Source organism: Aspergillus novofumigatus, assembly GCF_002847465.1.
Source record: "Aspergillus novofumigatus IBT 16806 chromosome Unknown P174scaffold_3, whole genome shotgun sequence".
Lineage (NCBI taxonomy): Eukaryota > Fungi > Ascomycota > Eurotiomycetes > Eurotiales > Aspergillaceae > Aspergillus > Aspergillus novofumigatus.
Window position 1 is genome coordinate 1,083,643 of NW_020194276.1, and position 23,879 is coordinate 1,107,521.

General features: G+C 49.6%; 7 protein-coding genes across 7 annotated transcripts; 3 read left to right on the plus strand and 4 right to left on the minus strand.

Moving 5' to 3' along the window:
- Window positions 1-112: 112 nt before the first annotated feature.
- On the plus strand, window positions 113-7,061 carry fgnA (polyketide synthase fgnA; the record flags this gene model as incomplete). The annotated part of the gene is given in 11 exon segments (XM_024830716.1): window positions 113-747; window positions 892-1,312; window positions 1,332-1,575; window positions 1,625-1,737; window positions 1,927-2,242; window positions 2,297-2,749; window positions 2,773-2,975; window positions 3,123-5,756; window positions 5,787-6,101; window positions 6,154-6,769; window positions 6,811-7,061. The coding sequence occupies 11 exon segments, from the start codon at window positions 113-115 to the stop codon at window positions 7,059-7,061; spliced, it is 6,201 nt and encodes a 2,066-aa protein (XP_024683749.1).
- Window positions 7,062-8,145: 1,084 nt separating this feature from the next.
- Window positions 8,146-9,304, plus strand: P174DRAFT_510974 (uncharacterized protein; the record flags this gene model as incomplete). Its single annotated transcript, XM_024831738.1, has 2 exons — window positions 8,146-8,411; window positions 8,468-9,304. The coding sequence occupies exons 1-2, from the start codon at window positions 8,220-8,222 to the stop codon at window positions 9,302-9,304; spliced, it is 1,029 nt and encodes a 342-aa protein (XP_024683750.1). The 5' UTR covers window positions 8,146-8,219.
- Window positions 9,305-11,713: 2,409 nt separating this feature from the next.
- P174DRAFT_458726 (uncharacterized protein) lies at window positions 11,714-12,456 on the plus strand (the record flags this gene model as incomplete). The annotated part of the gene is made up of 3 exons (XM_024829703.1): window positions 11,714-12,031; window positions 12,064-12,088; window positions 12,191-12,456. 3 exons carry the CDS (start codon window positions 11,714-11,716, stop codon window positions 12,454-12,456), a joined length of 609 nt encoding a protein of 202 aa, XP_024683751.1.
- A 2,632-nt stretch (window positions 12,457-15,088) lies between these two features.
- P174DRAFT_386398 (FabD/lysophospholipase-like protein) lies at window positions 15,089-16,520 on the minus strand (the record flags this gene model as incomplete). The annotated part of the gene is made up of 3 exons (XM_024823298.1): window positions 15,089-15,955; window positions 15,999-16,241; window positions 16,285-16,520. 3 exons carry the CDS (start codon window positions 16,518-16,520, stop codon window positions 15,304-15,306), a joined length of 1,131 nt encoding a protein of 376 aa, XP_024683752.1. The 3' UTR covers window positions 15,089-15,303.
- Window positions 16,521-17,225: 705 nt separating this feature from the next.
- On the minus strand, window positions 17,226-18,645 carry P174DRAFT_126744 (uncharacterized protein). The gene is made up of 2 exons (XM_024821086.1): window positions 18,034-18,645; window positions 17,226-17,968 (listed from the first exon to the last, which is right to left on the minus strand). The coding sequence occupies exons 1-2, from the start codon at window positions 18,342-18,344 to the stop codon at window positions 17,362-17,364; spliced, it is 918 nt and encodes a 305-aa protein (XP_024683753.1). The 5' UTR covers window positions 18,345-18,645; the 3' UTR covers window positions 17,226-17,361.
- A 291-nt stretch (window positions 18,646-18,936) lies between these two features.
- On the minus strand, window positions 18,937-19,646 carry P174DRAFT_502570 (uncharacterized protein; the record flags this gene model as incomplete). Its single annotated transcript, XM_024831102.1, has 2 exons — window positions 18,937-19,239; window positions 19,553-19,646. The coding sequence occupies 2 exons, from the start codon at window positions 19,644-19,646 to the stop codon at window positions 19,019-19,021; spliced, it is 315 nt and encodes a 104-aa protein (XP_024683754.1). The 3' UTR covers window positions 18,937-19,018.
- Window positions 19,647-21,271: 1,625 nt separating this feature from the next.
- On the minus strand, window positions 21,272-23,583 carry P174DRAFT_458728 (sulfatase family protein; the record flags this gene model as incomplete). The annotated part of the gene is made up of 8 exons (XM_024829704.1): window positions 21,272-21,629; window positions 21,666-21,760; window positions 21,819-22,291; window positions 22,360-22,673; window positions 22,766-22,872; window positions 23,053-23,143; window positions 23,222-23,457; window positions 23,569-23,583. 8 exons carry the CDS (start codon window positions 23,581-23,583, stop codon window positions 21,272-21,274), a joined length of 1,689 nt encoding a protein of 562 aa, XP_024683755.1.
- Window positions 23,584-23,879: the final 296 nt, after the last annotated feature.

A 23,879-nucleotide genomic window follows, 5' to 3' on the forward strand; every position in this document is an offset into this window, starting at 1 on the left:
GTCCATCAACCACTGGAAGCAATGGTCTTCAGAGCTTCAAATTCCTGAGTCAAATACAGATCATTTGGAATCGCTATCTTCTTTTTTCCCATCTATCTGTCTCAAAGATACCATGTCTTCTCCTCACTTTGATGTCCCATCGTTACCAGTGGGGAGTGCCTCAACTCGGGATACTTCGCCTGTCTCTGGGCCTTTTGACTCTTCGGACTCTGACCGTGGCATTGTGAACGGAGGCCAGGCCAACGGTTCACCGTTCACTGAGCCAATTGCAATCTGTGGGCTGGGATTGCGTCTCCCAGGAGGGATCCGGGATGGGGACTCTTTCTGGGATCTCCTGGTCAACGGCCGAGATGCTCGGATGCCCATTCCGGCCAGTCGGTACAACATCTCTGGCTTCAACGGCTCCCTCGACGGCAGAGACCCCATCAAGACTACGCATGGCTACTTCCTGGATGAAGACCTGTCCAGTCTCGATGCGTCTTTCTTTTCCATGACCAAGACCGAGCTCGAAAAATGTGATCCGCAGCAACGTCAGCTGTTGGAAGTCTCTCGAGAGTGCCTCGAAGACGCGGGGGAGACAGACTATCGTGGTCGAAACGTCGGCTGCTATATCGGGAACTTTGGCCACGATTGGATGGAGATGAGTCTTCGGGAACCACAGCATAGTCGAAGCTATAATGTGCTTGGGTATAGTGACATGATCCTCGCCAATCGAGTATCATATGAATATGACTTGCGAGGGCCAAGGTAGCTTTCCGTCACCTCTTGCCAGGTCCCGTTTATTGATTATATTCTTTCTTTCTTTGATTGTTTGTTTCTTTCTTTCCTTGACTTGCTTTTCTTTTCCTTGACACCTGCTTCCGTCATCACAATCTCGCTGACAACCCGCAGTGTGGTAATCAAGACCGCCTGCTCAGCGTCACTCGTCGCCCTCCACGAGGCCTGCCGGGCCCTACAGGCTAGGGACATACGCGGCGCAATTGTTGGCGGAACGAGTTTGATTCTAGCTCCGACGCTGACGTCCAATTTCTTCGGGGAAGGCATTCTCTCCCCGGAAGCTTCCTGCAAGACGTTTGATGAGTCGGCCGACGGTTTTGCTCGAGCGGAGGGCATTACGGCAATCTATGTCAAACGACTTGACGATGCTCTCCGGGATGGGAATCCGATCCGGGCGGTCATTCGGGGGACAGGCACCAACAGTGATGGTAAGAGCATGGGAATCATGAGCCCCAACGCCGAGGCACATGAAGCCCTCATGCGCCAGGTTTATGATCAAGCTGGGCTGAGTCCCCGTGAAACGGCTTTCGTCGAGGTATGTTTCAAGCTTCCAGGAACAAAGACGGTTGAGTAACGCATCGAAGTGCCACGGCACTGGTACTGCAACAGGCGATCCCATCGAGGCCACGGCGGTTGGCAACGTCTTCGGTGAACGGGGCGTGTATATTGGCTCTGTGAAGCCGAATATTGGGCACTCTGAAGGCTGTTCCGGCATCACGAGCTTGATCAAAGCGGTTCTTGCGTTGGAGCATAAAACAATCCCGCCAAATATCAAGTTCAGAAACCCCAATCCCAAGAGTAAGTCGACTCCTACTCTACTGATGGTAGTGATCTGACCATTTCCTAGTCCCATTCGTCGAGAAGAAGCTCGTTGTCCCCATACAACCCGCCCCCTTTCCGTCGGACAAGGCAGAAAGGATCAGTGTCAATTCATTCGGCATCGGCGGCTCCAATGCTCATGTAATTGAATCAGTCACCTCTTTCAGATCATAGCACTAACCGTCGCAGGTGATTGTCGAATCGGTGGCCCAACACCTTGCACATGGACATGCTGCCAGGAGGACCAGCCGTGTTGGACATTCCCCGGCGACCGAAAGCCCGCAGCTTCTTCTCTTTTCAGCCAATACTCAAACGTCCCTCCGAGGGCAGGTCGAAGCGTACAAGACCTATGCCCGTGACCACCCGGACGCCATTTCCGACATCGCGTATACTCTAGCCGTCCGCCGAGAACGGCTTCCCCACCGGGCATTTGCCATCTGGCAAAATGGCGAGCTCCAAATATCCAGTCTCTCCAAGGCCCCCGCGGTCACCCCGGCCATTACGATGATCTTCAGCGGCCAGGGGGCCCAGTGGGCAGAGATGGGGAAAAAGCTCATCCAGATGGATGCGAACTTCCGGCATGACTTGGCCTCCATGGATAGCATCTTGCAGAGCTTCCGCAAACCCCCCTGTTGGTCTATACTTGGTATGTTGACGGGTTGAATTGGACCATGGCTCCTGGCTAACCGTGACCAACTAGAGGAGCTCCAGAAACCAGCCGAGGACAGCCAGATCAACCGGGCCGAGATGGCCCAACCGCTTTGTACGGCATTGCAAGTGGCGCTCTTCCACCAGCTCAAACGACTTGGCATCAAACCCACAGCAGTTGTCGGTCATTCGAGCGGTGAGATCGCAGCGGCGTACGCCGCCGGGTATATCACGCTCGAGTATGCCCTTGCGGTAGCTTACTATCGCGGATATATCACTAAGAATGCGGATCGTTCCCGTGGTGCCATGGCAGCCGTGGGATTATCGGCTGCCGATGTGCTGCCATTCCTGCGTGCTGGTGTGTGCATCGCGTGTGAAAACAGTCCCAGCAGCACGACCATCTCCGGCGATAAGGAAGCCCTGAAGGAGATGCTAGCATGCTTGAAGGAAGAAAGGCCAGATATCTTTACCCGTCTCCTCAAAGTTGAGATGGCTTACCATTCTCGTGCGCCTGACCCTCTCCTTTAGGTTATCTTCGGTCTACTCACATTTTTGCAGATCATATGAAGCCGTTGGGCATAGAATACTTGGAGCTGCTCCGGGCGGAGAACAATTTTGGCGTCCCACGTTCTACAGACAAGGCTCTGTTCCTCTCAAGTGTCATATGCAAACCCGTGGATGATCCCGCCTCTTTTGGTCCGGAATACTGGGTGGACAATCTGACCTCCCCCGTCCGATTTCACTCCGCCATGACGAACCTAGAAGCAAGGGGGAGGAGCAGTGTCTTCCTGGAAGTCGGCCCTCACTCGACACTTGCCGGACCCCTCCGCGACATCTGTTCGACGCTATCGAAACCCTGTAATTACACCCCATGCCAGATCCGGCACCAGGACAGCGCCGCAACCTTCCTGTCTGCTGTTGGCAAAATGTATCAGGAGGCCGTGCCCCTTGATGTTAAAGCTCTCTTTCCAGAGGACAGACGAGCCCTGTGTGGACTGCCCGTCTATCCTTGGGACCACAGCGGATCATACTGGTATGAAAGCCGCCTGTCCAGCGCCTGGCGCCAGCGCCCATTTCCACATCACTCTCTTCTCGGAGAGCGGACGGTCGACTCGCCCGATTTCTCGCCGATATGGCGGAACATGCTTAGTCTGGAAGACGTGGCCTGGATTGCAGACCATAAGATCCGCCAAGATGTCGTGTTTCCTCTAGCTGGATACATTGTGATGGCGGGAGAGGCCATTCGACAGACTACCGGAGTTGACACGGGCTACCGTCTGCGGGACGTCGAAGCCCGCAAGGCCCTCGTGTTGACCGATTCCAAGGCAACGGAGGTAGTGACTGTATTACACGCCCACACGGGTGTTCCAGCCGAGGGTCCCTCTTGGTACGACTTCTCAATTGCTTCGTGTCACGGCTCGTCCTGGTTGATCCACTGCACTGGCCAAGTATCGCCACTGGCTGAGACTCAAAGACTCCCTTGGGAGCCAGAGTCTGCCGCTCAGAGGAGACTGCCTCGAAAGCTCACGCCCACGAGATTTTACGAGGCCATGGCACGGGTCGGGGTCGTTTTCGGGCCGGAGTTCCAGCGTCTCGTGGATATCACGTCCTCCGCGACGGATCCCCTGGCAGAGGCTCGAGTCATGAGCCCCGCGCAGCGAGAGAACAAGTGGCCATTTGCCCTGCACCCTACGGCCATCGACGCATGTATCCAACTGCTGATCGTCGCAGCTGCTCGCGGCTTGTGCCGCAACCTCGACCAGCTGGAGGTACCCGTCGTGGTTGGGAATGTCGAGGTCTCCAGAGGCTCGGCCAACCTGAGGGCCCGGGCACACGACTTCACTCAGGGAGTGGAGTGCGTGACCGAAAACAGCAAGTTAGCCTTGCGGATGTCGGGGCTGCAGCTGGCTCCTCTGGCGGCGGAGGCGGCGGATCAGGTTGATGTTCATGCTGGCGCCCGCCTGCAGTGGCTTCCTGACTTCGACTTCGTGGATCACAGCGGCCTCTTCGACAAGCCGCAACGACCGTTGCTGGAGATCGAACTCGAAGAGCACCTGACTCTGCTCTGTGTGCTCGAGTCGATGGACAAGGTGGCTCACATCCCGCCGTGCCACCCACACCTGGCGAAATACCGTGAGTGGCTCGCGCTGCAGGTGCGTATGGCGGAGGCTGGACAGTATACCCTTGTCGAGCATGCCACGGAATGGGTCGGACTGCCTCGCGTTGAACGGCAGAAACTCATCCAAGACACATACGCGAAGATCCTGGATCTTCCCGGCCGACACGCTTACTCCGTCGGCATCAAGCGCATCTGCGAGCATGCAGACCAAATCTTCACCGGTGAAGCCGACACGTTGGACTTGCTGATGCAAGACGACATCCTCGCCGAGCTGTACGACTCGGTGAGCTTTGGATACGGCGACTTTGTCCGTTTGCTCTCCAACAACCGACCGAACCTTCGCATCCTCGAAGTCGGCGCAGGCACGGGCGGCACCACCGAGCGAACCCTTCGCGGTCTGGTCGACGGGAGCAGCCTCCCTCCCTACTCCGTCTATACCTTTACCGATGTCTCCGCGGGCTTCTTCCCGCAGGCCAAAGAACGGTTCACCTACGCGCCCAACATGGAGTTCCGGACCTTCGACATCTCCCAAGACGGTCTCGCCCAGGGCTTCGAAGCCGCGTCCTACGACCTCATCCTCGCCCCGAATGTCGTGCACGCAACCGCATCCTTGAAGGAAACGCTGTCGAACCTGGAGCCGCTGCTCAAGCCCGATGGATTCATCATCCTGACTGAACTGTGCTCCCTCATCAAGTCGCCCAACTACATCTTTGGCAACTTCGTCGGATGGTGGCTGGGCGAGGCTGATGGCCGCAACTGGGAGCCCTATGTCCAGCCGGAGCGGTGGGATGCTGAACTGAAGGCGGCCGGCTTCACCGGTGTCGACGCCGTTGTGCCGGACCAGGACGTACCTTCCTACCGGCTGGCGGCCACCATCATCTCCCAGCCTGCGCGGAAGGCCGATGTGCCGGAGATTGACCGAGCGGTCACCTTGCTCTGCCAGAGCGCGGACGCTGACATTGTGAAGCGACTCCAGTTGTATCTGCGGGACGGTGGCTGGCAGGTCGAGACGTGCCGGCTGGGGGAGGAGATGCCGCCCAAGGGCCGGGACATCATCGCCAGCGTCGGATTGGAGAGCGACTTCTTCGGTGAAGACCTGTCGCCTGATCGGCTGGCCGCATTCCAGGCCCTGATCCGACACCTGGATGCCGAGAAGGTTCTATGGTTGTGTCCGCCATTCCAGGTGCGGTGCAAAGACCCGCGGTCTGCGCAGACGCTCGGCGTCGCTCGAACGGTGCGGACGGAGCTGTCCCTCCCACTATTCACCCTGGAGATTGACACCAACGAGACCCGGTTTGAAGAACTGGTCCACGGGGTCTTGCAGAAAATTCGGACCACCAAAGATGAGGCTAGCCTCCATGCGGACAAGGAGTTTGTGGTCACTGACGGCCAGGTGTGCATTGGCCGCTACCACCCGTTTGAGCTGAAGAAGGAGCTCCCATCGCGAGCCCTGACCCTGGACTCGGCGGCAGCGTATCTCCTCGTCGGAGGCACGGGTGGTCTGGGTCGATCCATGGCCACTTGGATGGTCGAGCATGGGGCCACCGATTTGATCTTGCTTTCCCGACGCGCCGGCAAGGACGAAGAGAGTCAGAGCCTGTCCCAGGAGCTCGAGCAGATGGGATGCAGCGTCCACTTGGTGGCGGGAAGCGTCGAAAACCTCGAGGATATTGAGCGGTCTATTGCCAGTACGAAGAAGCCGATCAAGGGCGTGTTCCAGCTGGCCATGGTGCTGAAGGTGAAGTTGCCAAAATGACCCAAACGATTTCATTCCACTGACATGGCGGTAGGATGCGCCTCTCTTGGAGATGACGTACTCGGATTGGGTCGAAGTCAACGGGCCCAAGGTGACAGGGACGTGGAATCTCCATCACGCGTTGAAGGACCAGCCGCTGGATTTCTTCTGGCTGGCCAGCTCCATTTTGACCGCCGTGGACACGCCCGGCCAGGCCAACTACCTCGCCACGGGGACATTCCTCGAGGCATTCTGCCAATACCGACATTCCCTCGGACTGCCGGCCTCGGTGCTGAACATCTGCCCCGTCGAGGGGGTCGGGTTCGTCGCCGAGAACCCGCACGCCAAAAAGAACATGAAGGCGCAAGGGATCTACACCTTGCGGGAGCGCGAGTTCCTCGACTTGGTGGAGCTCAGTCTCATCGACAGCACTCCGTCCGCTGACGGGAATACAAGTCCAACAGCCACCCCTCCCCGGCCATGGGTGAACCGATCTCAAGTCGTGATGGGACTGCGCTCCGAGCAGGACCTGGGCGACCCGCACAACCGGGCCAGCTGGCGCCACAATCGACGCATGGGGCTTTACCACAATCGGCGGGTGCGGGAGTCGGAGAGCGCCAGAGACGGCAAAAACGGCGCGAAGGCGAGCGCCCTGCAGGCCTTCCTGGAACGTGTGCGCGAGATGGGGGACAAGGGCCTCTTACGCGGGGAGGGGTGGATTTTCTCGCCGTCGAAGTGGGCAAGAAGATCCACGACTTGATGCTCAAACCGGATGAAGAGGTCGAGATTGGCCGGACGCTGGCGCACATCGGGCTCGATTCGCTGATGGCGATTGAGTTACGGCGGTGGATCAAGCAGGTATTTGGACTCACGATGAGCGTGTTGGAGATCATGGGCTCTGGATCGCTGAAACAGTTGGCCGGGGATCTGGCAGCCAAGTATGCCGAGAAGATCCGGGAGTAAGCCGAGCATTGTCCTCTGAATGGATAAGACGGTGGATATGTGGATATCATTTCGATCCTAGATACCATGAATGGAGAATGTTGTATGCCTCAAGGGTTCATAGCTATGATGACTCGACCTCGGAGAGTACGGGCCGCACATTCAGGGTGCGGCCCCGTTTTAGTAGCCTAAAAGCAGTCTATTAGATATACAGACACCTGCAGATTAACAGGAAGCATGCGTCTTGTCTTAGGGATTGGATGAGCTACTAATGTATACTAAAAACGTCAATTGTGCATAGGTCTATGTATTGGGGCCTTTGGCCCCCGAGCTACCTCTTGAGGCTTAGATAGGAGTCATCGCTGCGACGACCTTCGCCTTCATCACCATTCTCATCATCGATTCTATCACTCCCCCGCGATCCTTTTTCTTGGACATGAAACTATATGTGCGCATTCTTCCGGCGTTGATATTTTCAAAGGGACTCTCCCGTATGTGTTGGGTGGGCAGGCAAGACCAATAGGCTATCAACGTGAATCTAGGGTCTCTAGGCCTTGCGGGATAATAAAATCATGTTCAAATCATGGCGCTTAGTTCTGCGGCCCTTATGCTCGCCCGTGTCTTTCTCCATTCGTTGTCATGCCCAAGGTCAGCCGTCCATATTTACAGCAGCAACCCAGTATGTATATCTTGGAGTGATGGGTAGGGTATATCAAACGGAATATAATAATATATCCTCGACAACATACAAGTCGAGTTAAACCAGAAAATACGGACTGGGAATCCCAAGTAGGGGTAGAAGTGATTGGTGATCTCAGTTTCCAGCAGCGCAGTCGGATGTAACCCTTTTTGATACCAAGGACCAGAAATAATGTGGCCTGAACTATATCACGTATTGATATTATTAGCCATCCATTGGTCCAGAGTCTGGGGGATCTCCCGTAGTCTTATATTAGCTTGGTGTTAGCTTGGTTTTAGGATTGAACCAACTGCGTTATTTTTGCGATTGGTTGGAGTGAAGGGCAACCAAATTCCCTTCTACCTGAGACATCATATATACATGAGCAGGCATTACGAATCTATTTTGCTTCCATCAACGGGCGCGGAGAGAAATTGTATCGCCAGCCATCACTCATCCCCTAAGTTCTTCCATCAACAAGGCTCACCCTCAAAGCCCGAATGATGGCATACTCTCCACGCCCAAACTTCGTGTTGTCGCTCTTCCGCGAATTGTTAAACACATTTATCCATTCTTCGGGCGATGACCCTCTCCTTGCGCGAGCTCATAGGCTGTTACAAGAGAAACCTGCCCAAGCAAAAGACTTCACCTGCTTAATCCCAGTTATTGTGGGTATTATCTTCAACTTGCTAGTGAGTTTCGTCCCTCTCTCAGAATCCCCGTCTCTCCGGTGACTCATGGCAGCAAGATCCAATATGTGATCGGTCACGTTGTTATGTCCATATTGATACTCGAAACCGCCGAGGCCCAGACTGACTCCCATGAAACGGGCGGCGAAAAGCGGATTCCCTCTTGCCGACAGCTTACACAGACGCTTTCTTCCCTCTACAGCAAGGGTGGTCTCTATCTTCTCTTCAGTGGCTTTGGCGCGGCATGTTCTTATTGGACTGCTCACTCTTCTTTAACCAAGCTGTTATCATCTCTGGTGCTGAAACATGGAACCCTAAGGCCGCTTGCTTATGTCGTCTCATCAGTCGTGCTCGCAGAGAACCATTTCTTCTGGTCCGCTCGTACGATCCTTCCTCGAGACCAGATCAACCAAGTTAGCAGACGGCGCGACTGGAGACGATGGAAATCCTTGACTATTCCGGCCTTGATCTATGCCTCCACTGAAACTTGTATGAGTCATATTCCTTCCATCATTGAGAATTTTAGCGGTACGCCGCACGAGAATGTGACTTTTGCGAGAAAGTCGAACATCACCCTGTCAGATATCTCGGTATCTGTCTTGATGTTGGCCCTTCATCTTGTGCTCCTCCTTCCTTCATATATCGCCCTGATATCAGTCGAGGCGAGTTTCCTTCCTCAAGCTTGCGAAACTATTATTCCTTCCTCCTCCAGGCAGCGAGGGGCACGTGTCAGAGAGCTCTTGCCGAGTGCTGATCTACCGCTACGGGCACAGAAGGCGTGGCAGATGATTGGAGTTGGAAGAGTATTGTGGTGCCTTGAGTTACATGGGAAGATGACCTTATGTTTAGTGTGTATTGCGGCTATTGTTCATTCCATTCTTTACTACCATTTTTAAAATGATAGAATCTTTTTGTCCCTCACGAATCGGCCGGCCTTCAGTTGCAGGTTTCTCCTCGTGCGCGGAAGCGATAAATATCGCTATATTCCCATCAATAGTAGCCGCGTGATAACTCTGTGCTGGACTGAGACTCTGCATACCCTTGTCGTATAATGAATAACCCTTCCTCGTATAATCTTTTCGCAACACGTTCTACCGGCGACGGATCCGACGGATCTACTTCGAGCTGGTCCGATAGCCTCCAGTCCTCTCGTTCATAGCTCCAAAAGGTAATCCCCACATATTCAGATGGTGGTGGGATCTCCCCTGCCTGTGGAATTATCAACAGAATGGCTGCGGCTACGGATGCTGCTATCACCTGGCCGGGGAGGTGACGCTGCCGCACAATCCCGAGTCACCTCCGTCGGCTCATCGCGAGAGGCTTGCGCATTTCCCCCCGATATTAAGCTCCTCGTCATTTTAAGCCCCTCGTCATGAACTGATAACTTGATACAAATATAGAGCGAAAGCGAGGAACCATACTTGATTCTAAGGTCCAAGAATTACTGGATAGCGATATGAATGCACACAAATAAAGAGTGCTATAGAAGCTCTATTATAATGTGGGCTGGGAGAGCAAATTTAATAGAGAGCTTTTTGATAATAGATGAAGGAAATTATTATAAATAATGGATGAGCTCTAGGGTTAATCCAGTGGATGGAGTAGGATTCCACTACATAAATAAATAGAGGAGCAGAGAATTACTGAGCAGGAGTTTCATCAACATTAGGAGGCATTTTGGGCTGACGGGGCTGGAGAGTAATATATTTAAACCATCTATGCAAGTTCGGACCTCTAAGTATTAAAATACTATGGGATTCAGACAAAGAATTTGCTTATAATCCAGGTTTGTGAGTTCCTGGGTTGTCATGGGGACTTATTGGGCGGTCCATTCAAGTTGCTGGGGTGGTTTAATAGAAGACCGCGGAAAATTCCACTAACAATCCCTCACTTCCATAAAACATACAATATGTGACTATCATTATGCTTGTCACTACACTAGTGCAATGCTGGGGTGTCCCAGGAGCTCCAGACAATATGTGACTATTACTAACCGCCCAACTGCCCATAAGCGATGGGAGTCATGGGACAGTTCAAAGCAAGGGTAATACTGCCAGATTGCTGCATCTAGCAGTAATATGACATACGTAGATGTGGCATCAACAGCTAAGGCGGGCGGGGCCGGGGTTAGGGGGCAGCGGTGTGCCTGCGCCACTAAGAAATATACTCAGCGCACATGGGATGGTAATCAGAGACCACGATCTACGCAGCAAAACTACTAGGGGTCCTACTTGTGTTAGTGATCACTCTCTGCCACCACATACGCGATGTGGTGATCGTCACTGACAGCCACTTAGTGTTACAAGCAGTACAAATTCCGGGCTGACAATCATAGTATTATCCTCTGGAACCTACCCTACTGTCTCCAGACAAAGCAGCAAGAAGGCAGGCTTAATTTCTGGATTCATTGAACTCCCTCACACCTGGGCACCCAAGGCAACGAGAAGGCATCGAAGGTAGCAAAAAAGGGAATAAGGGAACACGTTGGCGACAGGTCTGAGGGCACCCCTGGCAGGCTGATCAGAATAGTGACCAAGGAGATGGCGCCGAGACCAGGATACCTGAGAAACCTCAGCCTGGCCATCAAGAGAAGGGACAAACGAGGTTGGTTGATAGATCGGACAGGAGTCGGCCAGCCAATGATACTATGGACGCAGTTTCAAGGGTTCCCAAGGCAAGACATCAGACCACAAGTGATCAAAACACCCCTACAATCCAAGGTGGCAAAAGGCAGAACCCTTATCGCGCTCTGTGTATCCCTGCGGGGGAAGAACTACTGCAGGATCCCGGACTGGTGTACTATGTGCAGTTAAGGTGGATCAGCTAAGCTAGGCTGTAGTGAAGTGGGTCTAGACAATGATTTCCATGGAGATACTTGAGAGGCATGTGGCTAAAGACAGCTCATAAACAAGGCTATAGGGGCCATATGATGGGAAGAATCAGATGTGGTTACCCTTCTTTATGAACTTGATAGATTGATAATAGGACCGCCATAGTGACTAATAATACTTTATTAGAGAGGGAGTCGTACTATCCGAATTCTGAAGTGAACAGGGGACTGAAACTCAAATAGCTGTTTACAAGACTATGCCAGTATAGAGTATGATGATACATTATACCTACCCTAACTAATCTAACTAGATTAAGGTGGAGTAGAGAAATAACCGTTTAACTTTTGCGGAGGTCTTAGGAAAACATCTGCCTGTTCTTTTGCCACCAGCCAGGATCTTGCCTGCAAATATAAAAGCTCTTTGGTCAACTATCTAGTTCAATTCAACAAAGTCCAAATTCGTCTAGATATCATCATGGCGAATTTTTTTCGAAAACTTTTTCTTTTTAGAGACTCCCAAATTCCACCCCCAACCCAGATTAATATCGCTGTTACTGTCTCATCATCCACACTCCACAAATACAGTTCTGACGATGAGTTCCACATCACCATTGAGGCAACTCTTCCTCAAACACCGAATACGCCCGACAAGCCGCTTACTATCCTTGTATTTGGCACCCTCCTAGACCCTAGCGGCATAGCCCTCTATGAAAACGGCTTTGACTTCGTTAATGTTGACACAGGCACTCCCGCGAAACGTCCAAGCCTGACCAAACATTATAGCTTTGGTGGGGTGTCTGATATCCCCATCAAACCCCTTTTGAGCGATATTTTGTCACCCTTCAGCCTGGTGTGCCTCACCAAGTGATGTTTACCTTATGGCCCTGTCCTAGGAGCCAGCCACACAATAAAGACAATCCTGAGCGACTTAGAGCTGCGTGTGGGGAGCTAGTTATAACTAATGAGAATGAGGCCAAAGTTGCAGCGGCTTTTTCTCAGGTCACATATTTGGAAGTGGGATCGATGTATCGTGTTGAGCTCGGGAATAAGTTGAATCAGATATCCTGGTATCGATATGGGTCGAAGGAGCAGGTTCTGGAAGGACAGGATGCTGGAGCGGGCCTTGTGAAACGGCGGCCTGAGCTAGTGGGGGACAGTGAGATGCAGCCAATCCCCCTCGTGATGCAGGGTTCCGCTAGCTTCACTGTCGAGGAGTAAGAATTTACAGGCCCTAAGATAGGCAAGCTTGTTTGTGGATCCCTTGACGGGACTGTCGACTAGCAATAACACTGATGTGCACATAACCCGTTAGAAAAGAAGACCTCACCTAACATGGTCGTAGTATATCTAGCATAGAGCTTCAATGAAGCCCTTGCGGCATCCTGATGGGGCAGAAAACCTTCTTGGCATGCTCCGCATTGAAATAAGAGGATTTCTTTGAAGTAGCGACATGTTACTGGCAAAAATGACTCATCCAATATCCTCAAATCCATTTGCCAATGTTGACGATATTCTGCTGCGGCGCTGCCTGGAGGTAACGTAGCTGGTGCCCCATTCTTGAGGTACTTTTTAGAGGCCACTTAGGGGCATCTATGCACCGTCTATGGGTGTCTCGCAGCAACCGCTGCGGTATTCCCCGGATAGCTCTGGGACGAGACCTACGTTCCTTCGGCTCCCGAAAGGCAGGAAATGGTTGACCTCCTCTTTCTCAGTCAGAACTAGTGTAAGTACATGGTCTGGAGGGACAGCACGTCCCAGAGAATGGTGCTTAGCTATTAGCTCTTTATCGATTCCATTGACGCCCGAAGCATTCGAAAAATATCTCGAGGACAACATTTGCCCGCACCCCTGCATCAATCACAGGATTGAGAGATCGCAATGACGTCCATATGTTATAATCAACAGGGTATTCATCTAGCTTTTTGCTCCTTGGCACGAAGCCAGAACACTGGACGTCGTGGCTGTTGATGACAAGCACATGCACTCTGTGGTGACTTGGTCAGAAAACAACGTCGATGGGGGGATAACAGGATGCTTGCAGGGTGATAAGTGCTCTAGGGCATTGGCCATGAAATATAAAGAAGGGGTCGTGCTCAGCCAATTTACAGTATCTCTTTCTTCAAAAGAATCCGAAGATACTCTGAGTTTTTGCATTGTCACAAGATTTGAGCTCTTTTGATAGCACTTCCTCCAGGATGCATAGCTTTTTTACCCTCGCTGTGGCTATTTCAGCCATGTTGGCAATCAGATCAGTGGCTTATCCTACAGAGTCCATTCTACCTGTTCCCCTTTAACCCCCTTTGGAGAACTGCATTAAGATTTTATCACTGCGCTGGAACTTGAAGCTCGAAGCCAGATAACTAAACATTCATTGCCGTAACTTGTCAACTTTGATAATAAAAACGCCGATGACCGAAAAAAGAACCTCAAGATTCGACAGGCCTTCCGTGACAGTCTTCAGCTGATGGACTATGTTATCAATGGTCTTAACGACGGCGTTTTCAAACATTACTTTAACAAAGTTGATAAAAACAAGGTCCAGAGTGTTTTCTAGAAAGCACTTGGCGGTAACCCTGCAAGACGTGCAGATGAATTGGGGGATCTCTACATCACAAATATTGATGTGAACCAACAATGTGGAGATGCTCCTAACTTGTTAGCATATACTGGTAAAGATGAAAAGGGCAACCAGCTTATCCATCTATGTGACTGTCTTTATAACAAGCCACTCATCAAAGATGTTAGATGTGAGAATTTCGGGGACACCGTTGGTGCTACCATGGCTGTGATGGGTGCCACTCTATTGCATGAGTTCTTGTGAGTAACTCCTTTTGCAGTGACGCATACACGGTGGAGATATTTATTGGATAACTAATACATATAACCACAGGCACGCGGACACTATTGGAAAGGCTGTGTGAGTTTCACACCAAAGAACATATACCACACCATTCGCCGTACCTTTACCAACTTCAGACAGGCTGGGAGAAAGTATAATAGACGTTGCCAATAGCTATGGACCTCTCAAAACCCGCAATCTCAAGGAAAGTGACGCCCTTAGGAATGCAGATAACTACGCATGGATGGCTACGGTAACTTTCCTGTCGTCCAACTTCTTGAAAGGATTGTCTGATGGTCAGTAGGAGAACTTATGGACTGTCATCTGCCAAAAGACCTTTTCAGGGCCACGGGATGAGAGAGACACTTCAGACCCAGATTGTGGCGAGAAGACCTGCACTATACAGTGATAGTAGCACATATTGACTATGGGACTAGTCAATATAAGCTCAGCAAGTCTGAGACAGAAGATGGATATAATACCGCCTCACCAGACTTTCATTTATTTAATCTCACTGATTCTAGTTTTACTTGATTAGTATATGATTTCTGTTGAATTGACAGAGGCTGCATCCTTGGGATCTGAAATAGTCTATGCCACGTTTAGGATAGGCGGCGATTGCCTGTAAATAATCTGGGGTGACTGGGTGATCGGGGCTTTCTACCGTTGATCGGCTGGTAGCAGTAGAAAGTGTTATCTTGCCATTCGGTGGTGACTCCTAATTATGCGTTCAAGAGCAAGGCTGATGACAAGGGCGCCTCGCCCCGCGTGCTCTCGGCCACAGCCACACACAGTACAACATCGCACGCCCGCTTGAGGCACTCTCTGCGGCTTAGCTCCTCTGCTAAGCTCTCTTGCTTTGCCATGAATTTTTCAAACATGGTGGGGTGTAAGGTCCAAATCAGCAGCTCATGTAGGCAGCAACTATTCTGAAGACCAGTGGGCGTCAAAAAGATGGTTTGGATATACTAGACAAAGTCGTCCAAATCCCCCTGGACAGCGGGGTGTGAATTTCGGGCTGTTGTAGCAAGATTGTTTAACACCTCCACATGCTCCTAGTGCAAAAGAATACACTTTAACTGTGCCATGGTAATAAAGTTATCCAAGGCTCCCGCTTGTTCAGTCATGTCTTGCATTTGACCTTCCACCCAATATCGCAGTTTCTGGTCTACCCGTTCCATGTCTTGCTGTACTGAGGAATTTCGCTGATTCAAAGTCTATTTTGATTAGTCAAGCCATTGACAGATGTACAGGTATCTTACCTCTTGGTCTGTCTCCATCCTTATCTTGATGTTGTTCTTCAAAAGAGCCATATCTTGAGTGAAGTTTTCATTCCTCGCGTTCCATTGATCAAGGTGTTGGTGGTATTGAACCGCAGCCCGTTGGACGGACTCGTCAGAAGCCACGACCTCAGCATGTAGAGCGTCACATCTTTCCTTAAGACTACTCAGTCGCCGCTGCTTCGACCTGTCCAAAAGCGCATGGATCTGATGTCTAAGGTCTTCATTTTCTGCTTCGGCGTTTATACGTTCTGTTTCCAGAAGTTGTGCAACTGTGAGAGTGAGGCTGTGGTTGGCGTCTGTCGTTTCTAAAGGCTTCTTGCCGGGGTTCCCTGTGCCAATTGAGATGAAGCACTTGACCAGCGGCTTTAGATCTCCTGTCTTAAAGCACCATATATTTGACGCCTCGCCCTCTACCTTGTCTACCGGATTGTTCGCGCCTAGACCGCCATCAGCAAATGAGCGGTCTCCAATGGTGATAGGTTCGAAAAAGGTTGTGGTGGCAGATGTCGCGAGGGCGGCTTGGCAAATCATCACATGGATATTTGGCTCGTGAGAGATGCTGTCCTTTGTGTGATGGTTGCTGGTGCAAATGAAGCTGGCTATGTTAGACATATTACATTGAATAGTAATCTACTTACGTTCTGCATCTGTGATCAATGCTGTTGTTAAAAAGGTCCTGTTTGGATGCTCCGCTGTGCTCGACCACCTTTTTGATTGCGCTCGCCAGCTTTGCTGAGTCGAATCGGACCGTGACTTTGCCCTTAAAGTTGACAGGGATTGACCTCAGCTTCTCGCCAAACACTGTTGCAGTAAGGTCACTGTATGTGTCTATACACTTACCAACATCCATCCCTAGGCGGCCCAGCATGATCGCAATGAGGCTTGCCAACAGTTAGTGCGTCAGATTAAATATGAGAAGTCTACTCATCCACTTGCCCCCTAGTACCTGTACCCCTGATAAGGTTGAACACTTCGCATGGCTTCACTGGAGGGAGATTCATCTGCTCCCACACATGGTTTAATCCGTCCACGATGCTCTTCAGGATGTACAGTGATGAGAGGCCTTGCACGCCGCCGCCATCCAAGGACAGCAGGCATAAGCTAGTACTGTTAAGTGGGTTCGGCTCACTATATGGCTTGAGTGTAGTATTTTGCTCCATGACGGCTCCAGCACTTGGCATTGTGCTCTTACATAACCTTGTAATGACAGGCCTGCCTATTTGTAGGGAAAGTGGAAGAAAAGAAGATAGTGTGAACTGTGAGTAGAGGAATAACTCAGAGGAAGGTGGGGTATAGGTGAGGCTGAATACATCAGCTTCCAGTCAGAGTTCATGTGTTGCACTTGTATTGTACCTCAGAAGAACTATCTGTAGCCGCTGCTGACGCACTCTCAATGTACATAGTACTCTACCTTGCTTGCCTCACCCTACCAGAGCCAAAACAAGAATGGATCACACACAAGCCGTTCCTCTCCTTAGCGCCTACCAAGGTGCTCACAGAGTAGCACTGTTGCAGCTTGAATGTAGATTAGTCGAAGATGAGATCTATGCACTGTATCGTGCATTACTTCGCATCATAACCTGTGAAACCCATCAAACCAGGGGAAGTGTATTACTGCCGGGTGATGTCTTTTAAGGACGGATCGTTGCCTGCCTGTCATACCCAGTGGCTGGCCCACAGTGCCCTTGCAGCTGATGACTAGCAAGCACCGCACAAAAGTAGAGGAGAAGGAGAAAGAGGCCTTTCCAACGTGATTTGCAGAGATTCACTAAGGAATTCCATGAAACTCCACAGGCATTCTTTCATAACAAAATGTAATCTTACGTCGCATATTACTGTAACATACACGACGCATTTTACTGAGCCCCTCATTGTACGTTGGTCAAGGCGGTTTCGAGAATCACTGTAGTTCCCTCGCTATCCTGGGACATCATCTGTCAGGAACTTGCAAACTTTATCTTCCCCACGCATGTAGAACTCGCCGGACTATCTTCCAAACCGCTATTCGTTACACAAAGGGACGAATTTAGTTGTTCGATACCCAGACCGCCCTAGTAGAGGCTCCCTATCCACCGCATTTTCTCTGCCTTTACGCCTCCGCCAAGCTGAAGCAAACAAAACACCCTGCCCCATCGCAAATACACCATTATCAAAAGCGGGGAACCCGACCAAGTTATACCAATACATAAGATTGTCGAGACCGACCACCGTCCATGACCACGTATCCCACCCCAATCTAGCATTTTCAATCGGAACGCGCCAGATCCATGTAAAAGCTACAGCAGCAAATACGACAGCTTGCACAGCCAAACCGCAGATACTTAGAGCATTGCCTGGTGGAATCGATAATTCTGGGCCCCTTGCACTGTTGATTTCCCGTATCTGCGAGAAAACAGCATATACCACCAACACTGATACGAGCGGGTTCAGCAGACACATGGAGAGGAAGAATATTCCCGAAGCTAGAGGATCAGCGTAAGTGTGATCTGGCGAAGGGAAACCATAGAGGATATCCAAGATTGGAGGGACGATTGATATGGTGATATAGAGTGCGTATGCGATGACATAGAACGACTTGGAGGGTGTGTGTCGTAAGCAGGCACCGAAACTGGGGGATACGTTAGTTGGGGCTTGCTTAATTGTAACTGTAACCGGGCGTCGGGCATTACTGACAGTGTAAAAAATGATAACCAGACCACAGCAGTCTGGTACATATTCAGTCTATCTCCGAACGTTGGAGGATCATAGACAAGTGGGATGTTTTGTTCAGGATCCTTTGCAATGAGAAGATAGACAAAGAATTTAAATTGTTCTGTTGCGCAGAGGAGGTTCCAAAAGACGTAGTCCGTTGAAATCCCTTTGCTGGTCTTTTGTGTCCAGATGCGATGCAGCTGAGGGAGAAACGATAGAGCGGTTACGATGGTGAGAGCCCTGCGAATTTCCAAGCCTGTCAGTCGTCTTGCGCTTTTTGTTCTTGCTAGCATGGGGACCTACACTCGGAGACTGTCAGGTATGGGTATAAGCAGCATTTTGAGTAGGAGCACTCCCGTACGATACGCGCTGGATAAGTCAGGTAGTCGAAGAGGTCGAATGGGAACATTGAGCGGTGTCGCTCGGCAGTCGCCACCTGCCGCTTCTGGTATGGCGCCGTCTGTTTGGCCCAAGTTTGTTTGACTCGTTTGCATGTAATATACTTTTCCATAGCAACAATCTCCGATATCAATTTCAAGTGACTGTTGATTTCTGTAGCCTCTGACGTAACTTGAGAATGTCTGTAGTTCCAGTCAAAAACAAAAGCTCAGTCAACGGCAGAGAGAATCACCGCTGAAGTCTAGAGTTCACAAAATAGCTCGCCAAGCATTACTGTCAGTATTGATGAGTCACCTGACTTTGCCTTCTAGACTGGACAACCAATGAGCTTGCCGTAGCGCTCTACTTCTCTTCCAGACGCATTGGACCTGAATCTGTTTTACTCCTTTTAGAGCGCCGGGGGTATCGCCGTACCCCTGCCGCAGTTGACTGCAAAGTTGATAATGTTGTCAGCGACTTTCCTTCCCTTCAATTATCTAAAGACAGTTAGGATATAGATGCCATAGATCAGTGGCTCAATGACATGCTGGGAGACCCGGAGGAAGTTAATTATTTAATATCTTTCACACTAGAAGATGCTGAAATTGTGAATGTTCATGAGGTCATAGTGTGTGAACATATGCTTCGCCCTTCTTATATCCTTGATAATGTCAGCTTTAATAAGCAATTTTGAAATCCACTTTTCATAGTTAGTACCTGCAGGAAGTCCTTTAATGGCAAATTCACAAACCTTGTAAACGTCCTGAGTATCCTTCTTATCAAAAGTAGACTCGGTAAGATATATGAAGCCTGTAAAGAACCGCTTAGTGAAATTTAGTATAGATGATTTTGTAGGGCGCAAGATATCATTCTGTGTGAAAAGAAAATGTAAAATTGTATGAAATCCTTAATCATGGCTAGGTCTGATATAGGCTGTCCTTTATGAAGGCCCCCTTCTTGGAGATTTTCATCCTCCTGGGATGCCTACCTACTTATTCAGAAGACATAGATTCAGTAAGATGAATGAGTGTATAATAGAGAAGTATGGATGGCACTAACATGATATAATCTAATAGTACTTATTCCTGGAGAATCTTAGATTCATCTGAATAGAAGGTCTTACAGTGATGTTGGTCTTTTTCTTGATTCACTCCCTGAATATAGCTTTTGGCTTGTGCGACAGCCAGTCTATCAACCTTTCGTCTTCCTTTGGGCATTTCTGCGGCAGAGACAGGGTGTAACGCAAAGAGGGAAAATTTTTCGGCGGGGAACAGTATTCACAGCAAGGCTGAGAGAAGGAATAGGCGGCAGATTTCAAAGCGATGTCATGATGAAAGGAGTGGAAGAGAAGTTAAGGAGGGCAGGCAGGATGTCTTCGCGCCTTTTGTTGGGGGCCTGCAGGGACCCTGACTTCTCAGGGCCATATTCCCTGTCTCCTAGTTAACACATTGTTAATGCCTAAGTGAAGTAGCTAGAAGACTGGTGTTGACATATGGAGGTAGGGTGAGTGTTAGTATTAAAGAGCTGAATAAATTACTATGGATGGGTGAAGGAGTCACCTTAAAGGTGTGAGTGAATCACCTTTATAGGTGAGCAGATCACCTAACTCACCTGGCTCACCCTCTTAAAGCAGCAATGGCTGAAAGAGGAAAGGAAAGCATCCTTATAGATTTTTAAATAATAGTATTATGACCTAGACCGTCCTTGTTTCATCTTAGTGGCCAAATGGAGACTAGGTGGACTCAAAAATATCTTGAAACAGGTACTCACACCCTTTACCTAAAAGATCATAGGATAATAAAGTAGGGTCTAACTCATCTAAAATACGGAGCATAGGGATGGCTAGTGTTTATCCTGGCTATGGTGTTCACATAGTAGTCTATTGTAGTACTTATAATGGCATTAGTTAAGATGTAGTGTGTAATGCAACACCCTACCTTAACTAAAGCTATTAGACTAATAAGCACACTCTAAGTTTACACGTGCTGTGAAGTAAGAAGCTTAGGTATAAAGCCGATGGACCTCTTGCGCATGCCTCTATAGGTGTATCTTATGCTGTAGTAACAGGTCATAGGAATTGCACCTGTAATCCTATAGATATGATGTCTTGAAGTGTCTCCTCACGCCATAAATATCTAAGTATTCTTTTAAGTATTGAAAACACATAGATGGCTTGTCTGCCGCTACCTTTTTCTTAATAGCACTAACTTTTTCCTCCTGTACTATTACAGTCGGCCGCTCTGGTCTCTTCTGAACCTTAGTGGATCTGCTATTAATCCTTTATTGTCTGATGCAGGATGTTTTAGCTGTCTATAGAGAGGGGGGCCCTTACAGAAACTGTAATACTGTACACCTGCTATTATGGCTTTATTGTGCCTTATCTACTCATCTTCTAATAAGTCTGAAGTGGGCTATATAATGGATATATATATACCTATACATATATCCACACCACTTTCATACCAACCCATGACAGAAATGATTGTTCCCTTATATCTCACCAACCACTAGATATTTTGAATTGATATTTCATATTTAGATAGACTAGATACTAGGCTAGGAACTGAACCCGAACCGCTGTGAGTTCGGTGAGGGTCGGATTCGCTTTTAGCGGTTCGGTTATGCAACTCTAAGAAGAATACAAAAATACTAGCTGAATGTTCTGTCATAAGACCACTAACAAGTTCAAATGTTCCAGACAAAAAGTTGGTGACATTAATTTCCCAACAAACAGTTTTACTTGGTCTTTTCTACTCAGCCAAAAAGGGTTAACCCTTCTTGGGAGAGCCTGACCTCTCGCTGACACCATAATAAGTACTATTGCTTCCGAGCTCCGCCTAGACTACGGCGCGTTGTTAATCTCTTTATCAGTGAGTACTCGAGCATTCCTCATCAGGTCTTTAAATGTCGAGTGGCGTTGGTCCCAGTCCCCGCCAAGTGGGTTATTAGGGGCAATTTCCTCCACGGGCTTCGACTCTGGAAAAGCAAAGTTATCGGTACTGTTTCGGTACTTCAAACCGAGCCCGAACTCTGCACTTGGTGGAAAGAACGGAGACTCGTTGGCGGCGAACTGGTAATTCAGGCATTCGTCAATTGTGACTAGCGGGAATGCCTCATAGAAGGCATCGTAGCGCGAGTCCAGAGCATCGTCCAATGTCTCTACTCTCTTGCCATGGCGAGGAGATGGCGGCTGAATGACACTTCAGGGATCGCGGCAGGTTGATTCGGCGCAGGACTTGGTAACCATCAGCAGCGCATTTAGTCTAGACTTGACTCTTCGAATTTGCGGATCAGTCGAGTTGGCAAGGTTTGTCAACTCATAAGGGTCATCCTAGTTTGCAAGCTTTAGCATAAACAGCGCTATGTGGTTCTCCGTGGTGGAAGCTTACGCTCGTGTTATACAGCTCTGTATCATTGTTACACCACCTCGAGTACATCCACGAACTCTTCTCTCCGACGACCCGTATCGTCTTGTAGTCATTCTGGAGGTAGAGTCCACGGAAGTAGGGAGCATAGTCACCGCCAGCCCACGTTGGAATCTCAGTGTATGACGAACCCCAGAATTCGACATTGATGGCTTCCTTCTTCTTGGCTAGCTTGGGAGTATTTGGGTGCTTCCATGCCGGCAAAAGACTGAGCCCATCCAGGAAAGGTGGAATTTTCTCAGATCTGAGCCCGGCGATCTCTAGGAATGTGGGTGCAAAGTCAGTGACTGTGCTAGGGGTGTGTGAAATGACTCCTTCAGGCACTCCGGGGCCCCTAACAACTAAAGGAATATTCATGTCCTCGAGGTAGGGGAGGCACTTCCCCGCACCATGACGATGTGTCCCGAGATGATAACCTTGGTCAGTGGAGTATATGACTGCAGGCTGTCAGCAAGAGGGCATAAAATATATATGAGAGTTTTGAGGAGCCAGTGACTCAACGTACTGTACGTGTTGTCTATGACGCCTCTATCCTTAAGCATTTCAACAACATCATCAACAATGTCATCGACACCCCTAAGAGATTCCAGTCGACGTTGATAGAGTAGATCAATATCGTCAATTTGGGTTGAGTTCAGTGGAGGTAGCCCGCGAAGCCAACTCGGCTTGCCCATTTGGTACTTATCGGGAGGTTTAAAGTTGGGTGTTCGCGGGACCGTTGATGTATTAAAGAGACCTAAATAGCGCGCAGGCGGGGTCGGGGATCGGTGAGGTTCTGAACATGCGGTGCGGTTGGGGATATCATCAGGAAGAAAGGGTCTTCCTCGTCGATGAGTACTCCCAGCCGCTCAAGTCTAGAGTACCAGCTCAGCTTCTATAGATCATATCGGCGTCGACAACGAGAGACATACGCCTTGATGCGAATGACGTCTGTTTGATCATAGCCACTGTATAGCTTTGGTCTTTCTCCGTTTTCGGACATAACGACAGTATTGAGTGCATTTATGTAGGGCTCAAGCTAGACCTCCACGTTAGACAATACACTAAACCGTACGCTCCAATGCTTACAAGGACGTCAATGTGCCGTCAGCCTTGTGGGCCAGGCGAGTAATTCAAGAGGGAGTTGCCATTGAAAAGCTTTCCGATATCTAGAGGGGCCGTCAGTGTCATAGCAATAGGAGGGCATGAATAAAGATACATTACATTCAGCATTGTAGCCAGCTTCGCTAAGCCAGTGTGGTAGATAATATTCGTTCTCTGCAGAGGCCATGAACTTGGGAAACCCGCCGCTAAGGTTGGCACTCAATTATCCGAAGATTCCTCTTAATCATCTGGAAATAAAAGGGAGGAGAAAAGGAGGAACGAACCCAGGCGCCTTGATATCTGTGTTATTCGTGTTGTGCGCAGCTTGACCACGCATCAACGATACTCGGCTAGGACAGCAAACAGCAACGGTTGCATAGTGATTGGTGAAGGTGGTTCCCTTTGCGACCAAGTGGCTCTGCACTGCTCTCTGGGTGTCCAAGGAGCCATGTCGGAGATCTGGATCATCAGTGAAGATAAAGACAATGTTGGATCTGGGCTTGGCTGCAGTTGCAAAACCCTAGAATGGCAGACAATGTCGCCGGGAACCTCATTATGGATCAGAGAGGCGAAGTTTAATTAAGAACGCAGAGTGATAGATCTGTCGATAGACCAACTTGATCTTATATACCCGAGAGTGAGGCATAAAACCACGCTAAATCTTACTCCGCTGTATGCTCTAATCTGCGTGCTTGGCAAATAATGGTAGGATACCGACAATTAGAAGTACCCAACTACAGCTCATGACGGTATATATATCTTGATGTTAATGAGAGATAAGGGCATGGTAATAACCCTCAACTCTACCACTGGCATCATAGGTCTTGCTATAGACTTATATGCATGAAAGGGGCGAATAAACGAAGAAAGATCCCATAAGTAAATGTGAAGATTATAGCAGTAATGGTTAACAAAAAAGTCAGATAGTAGTGAATGCCACTT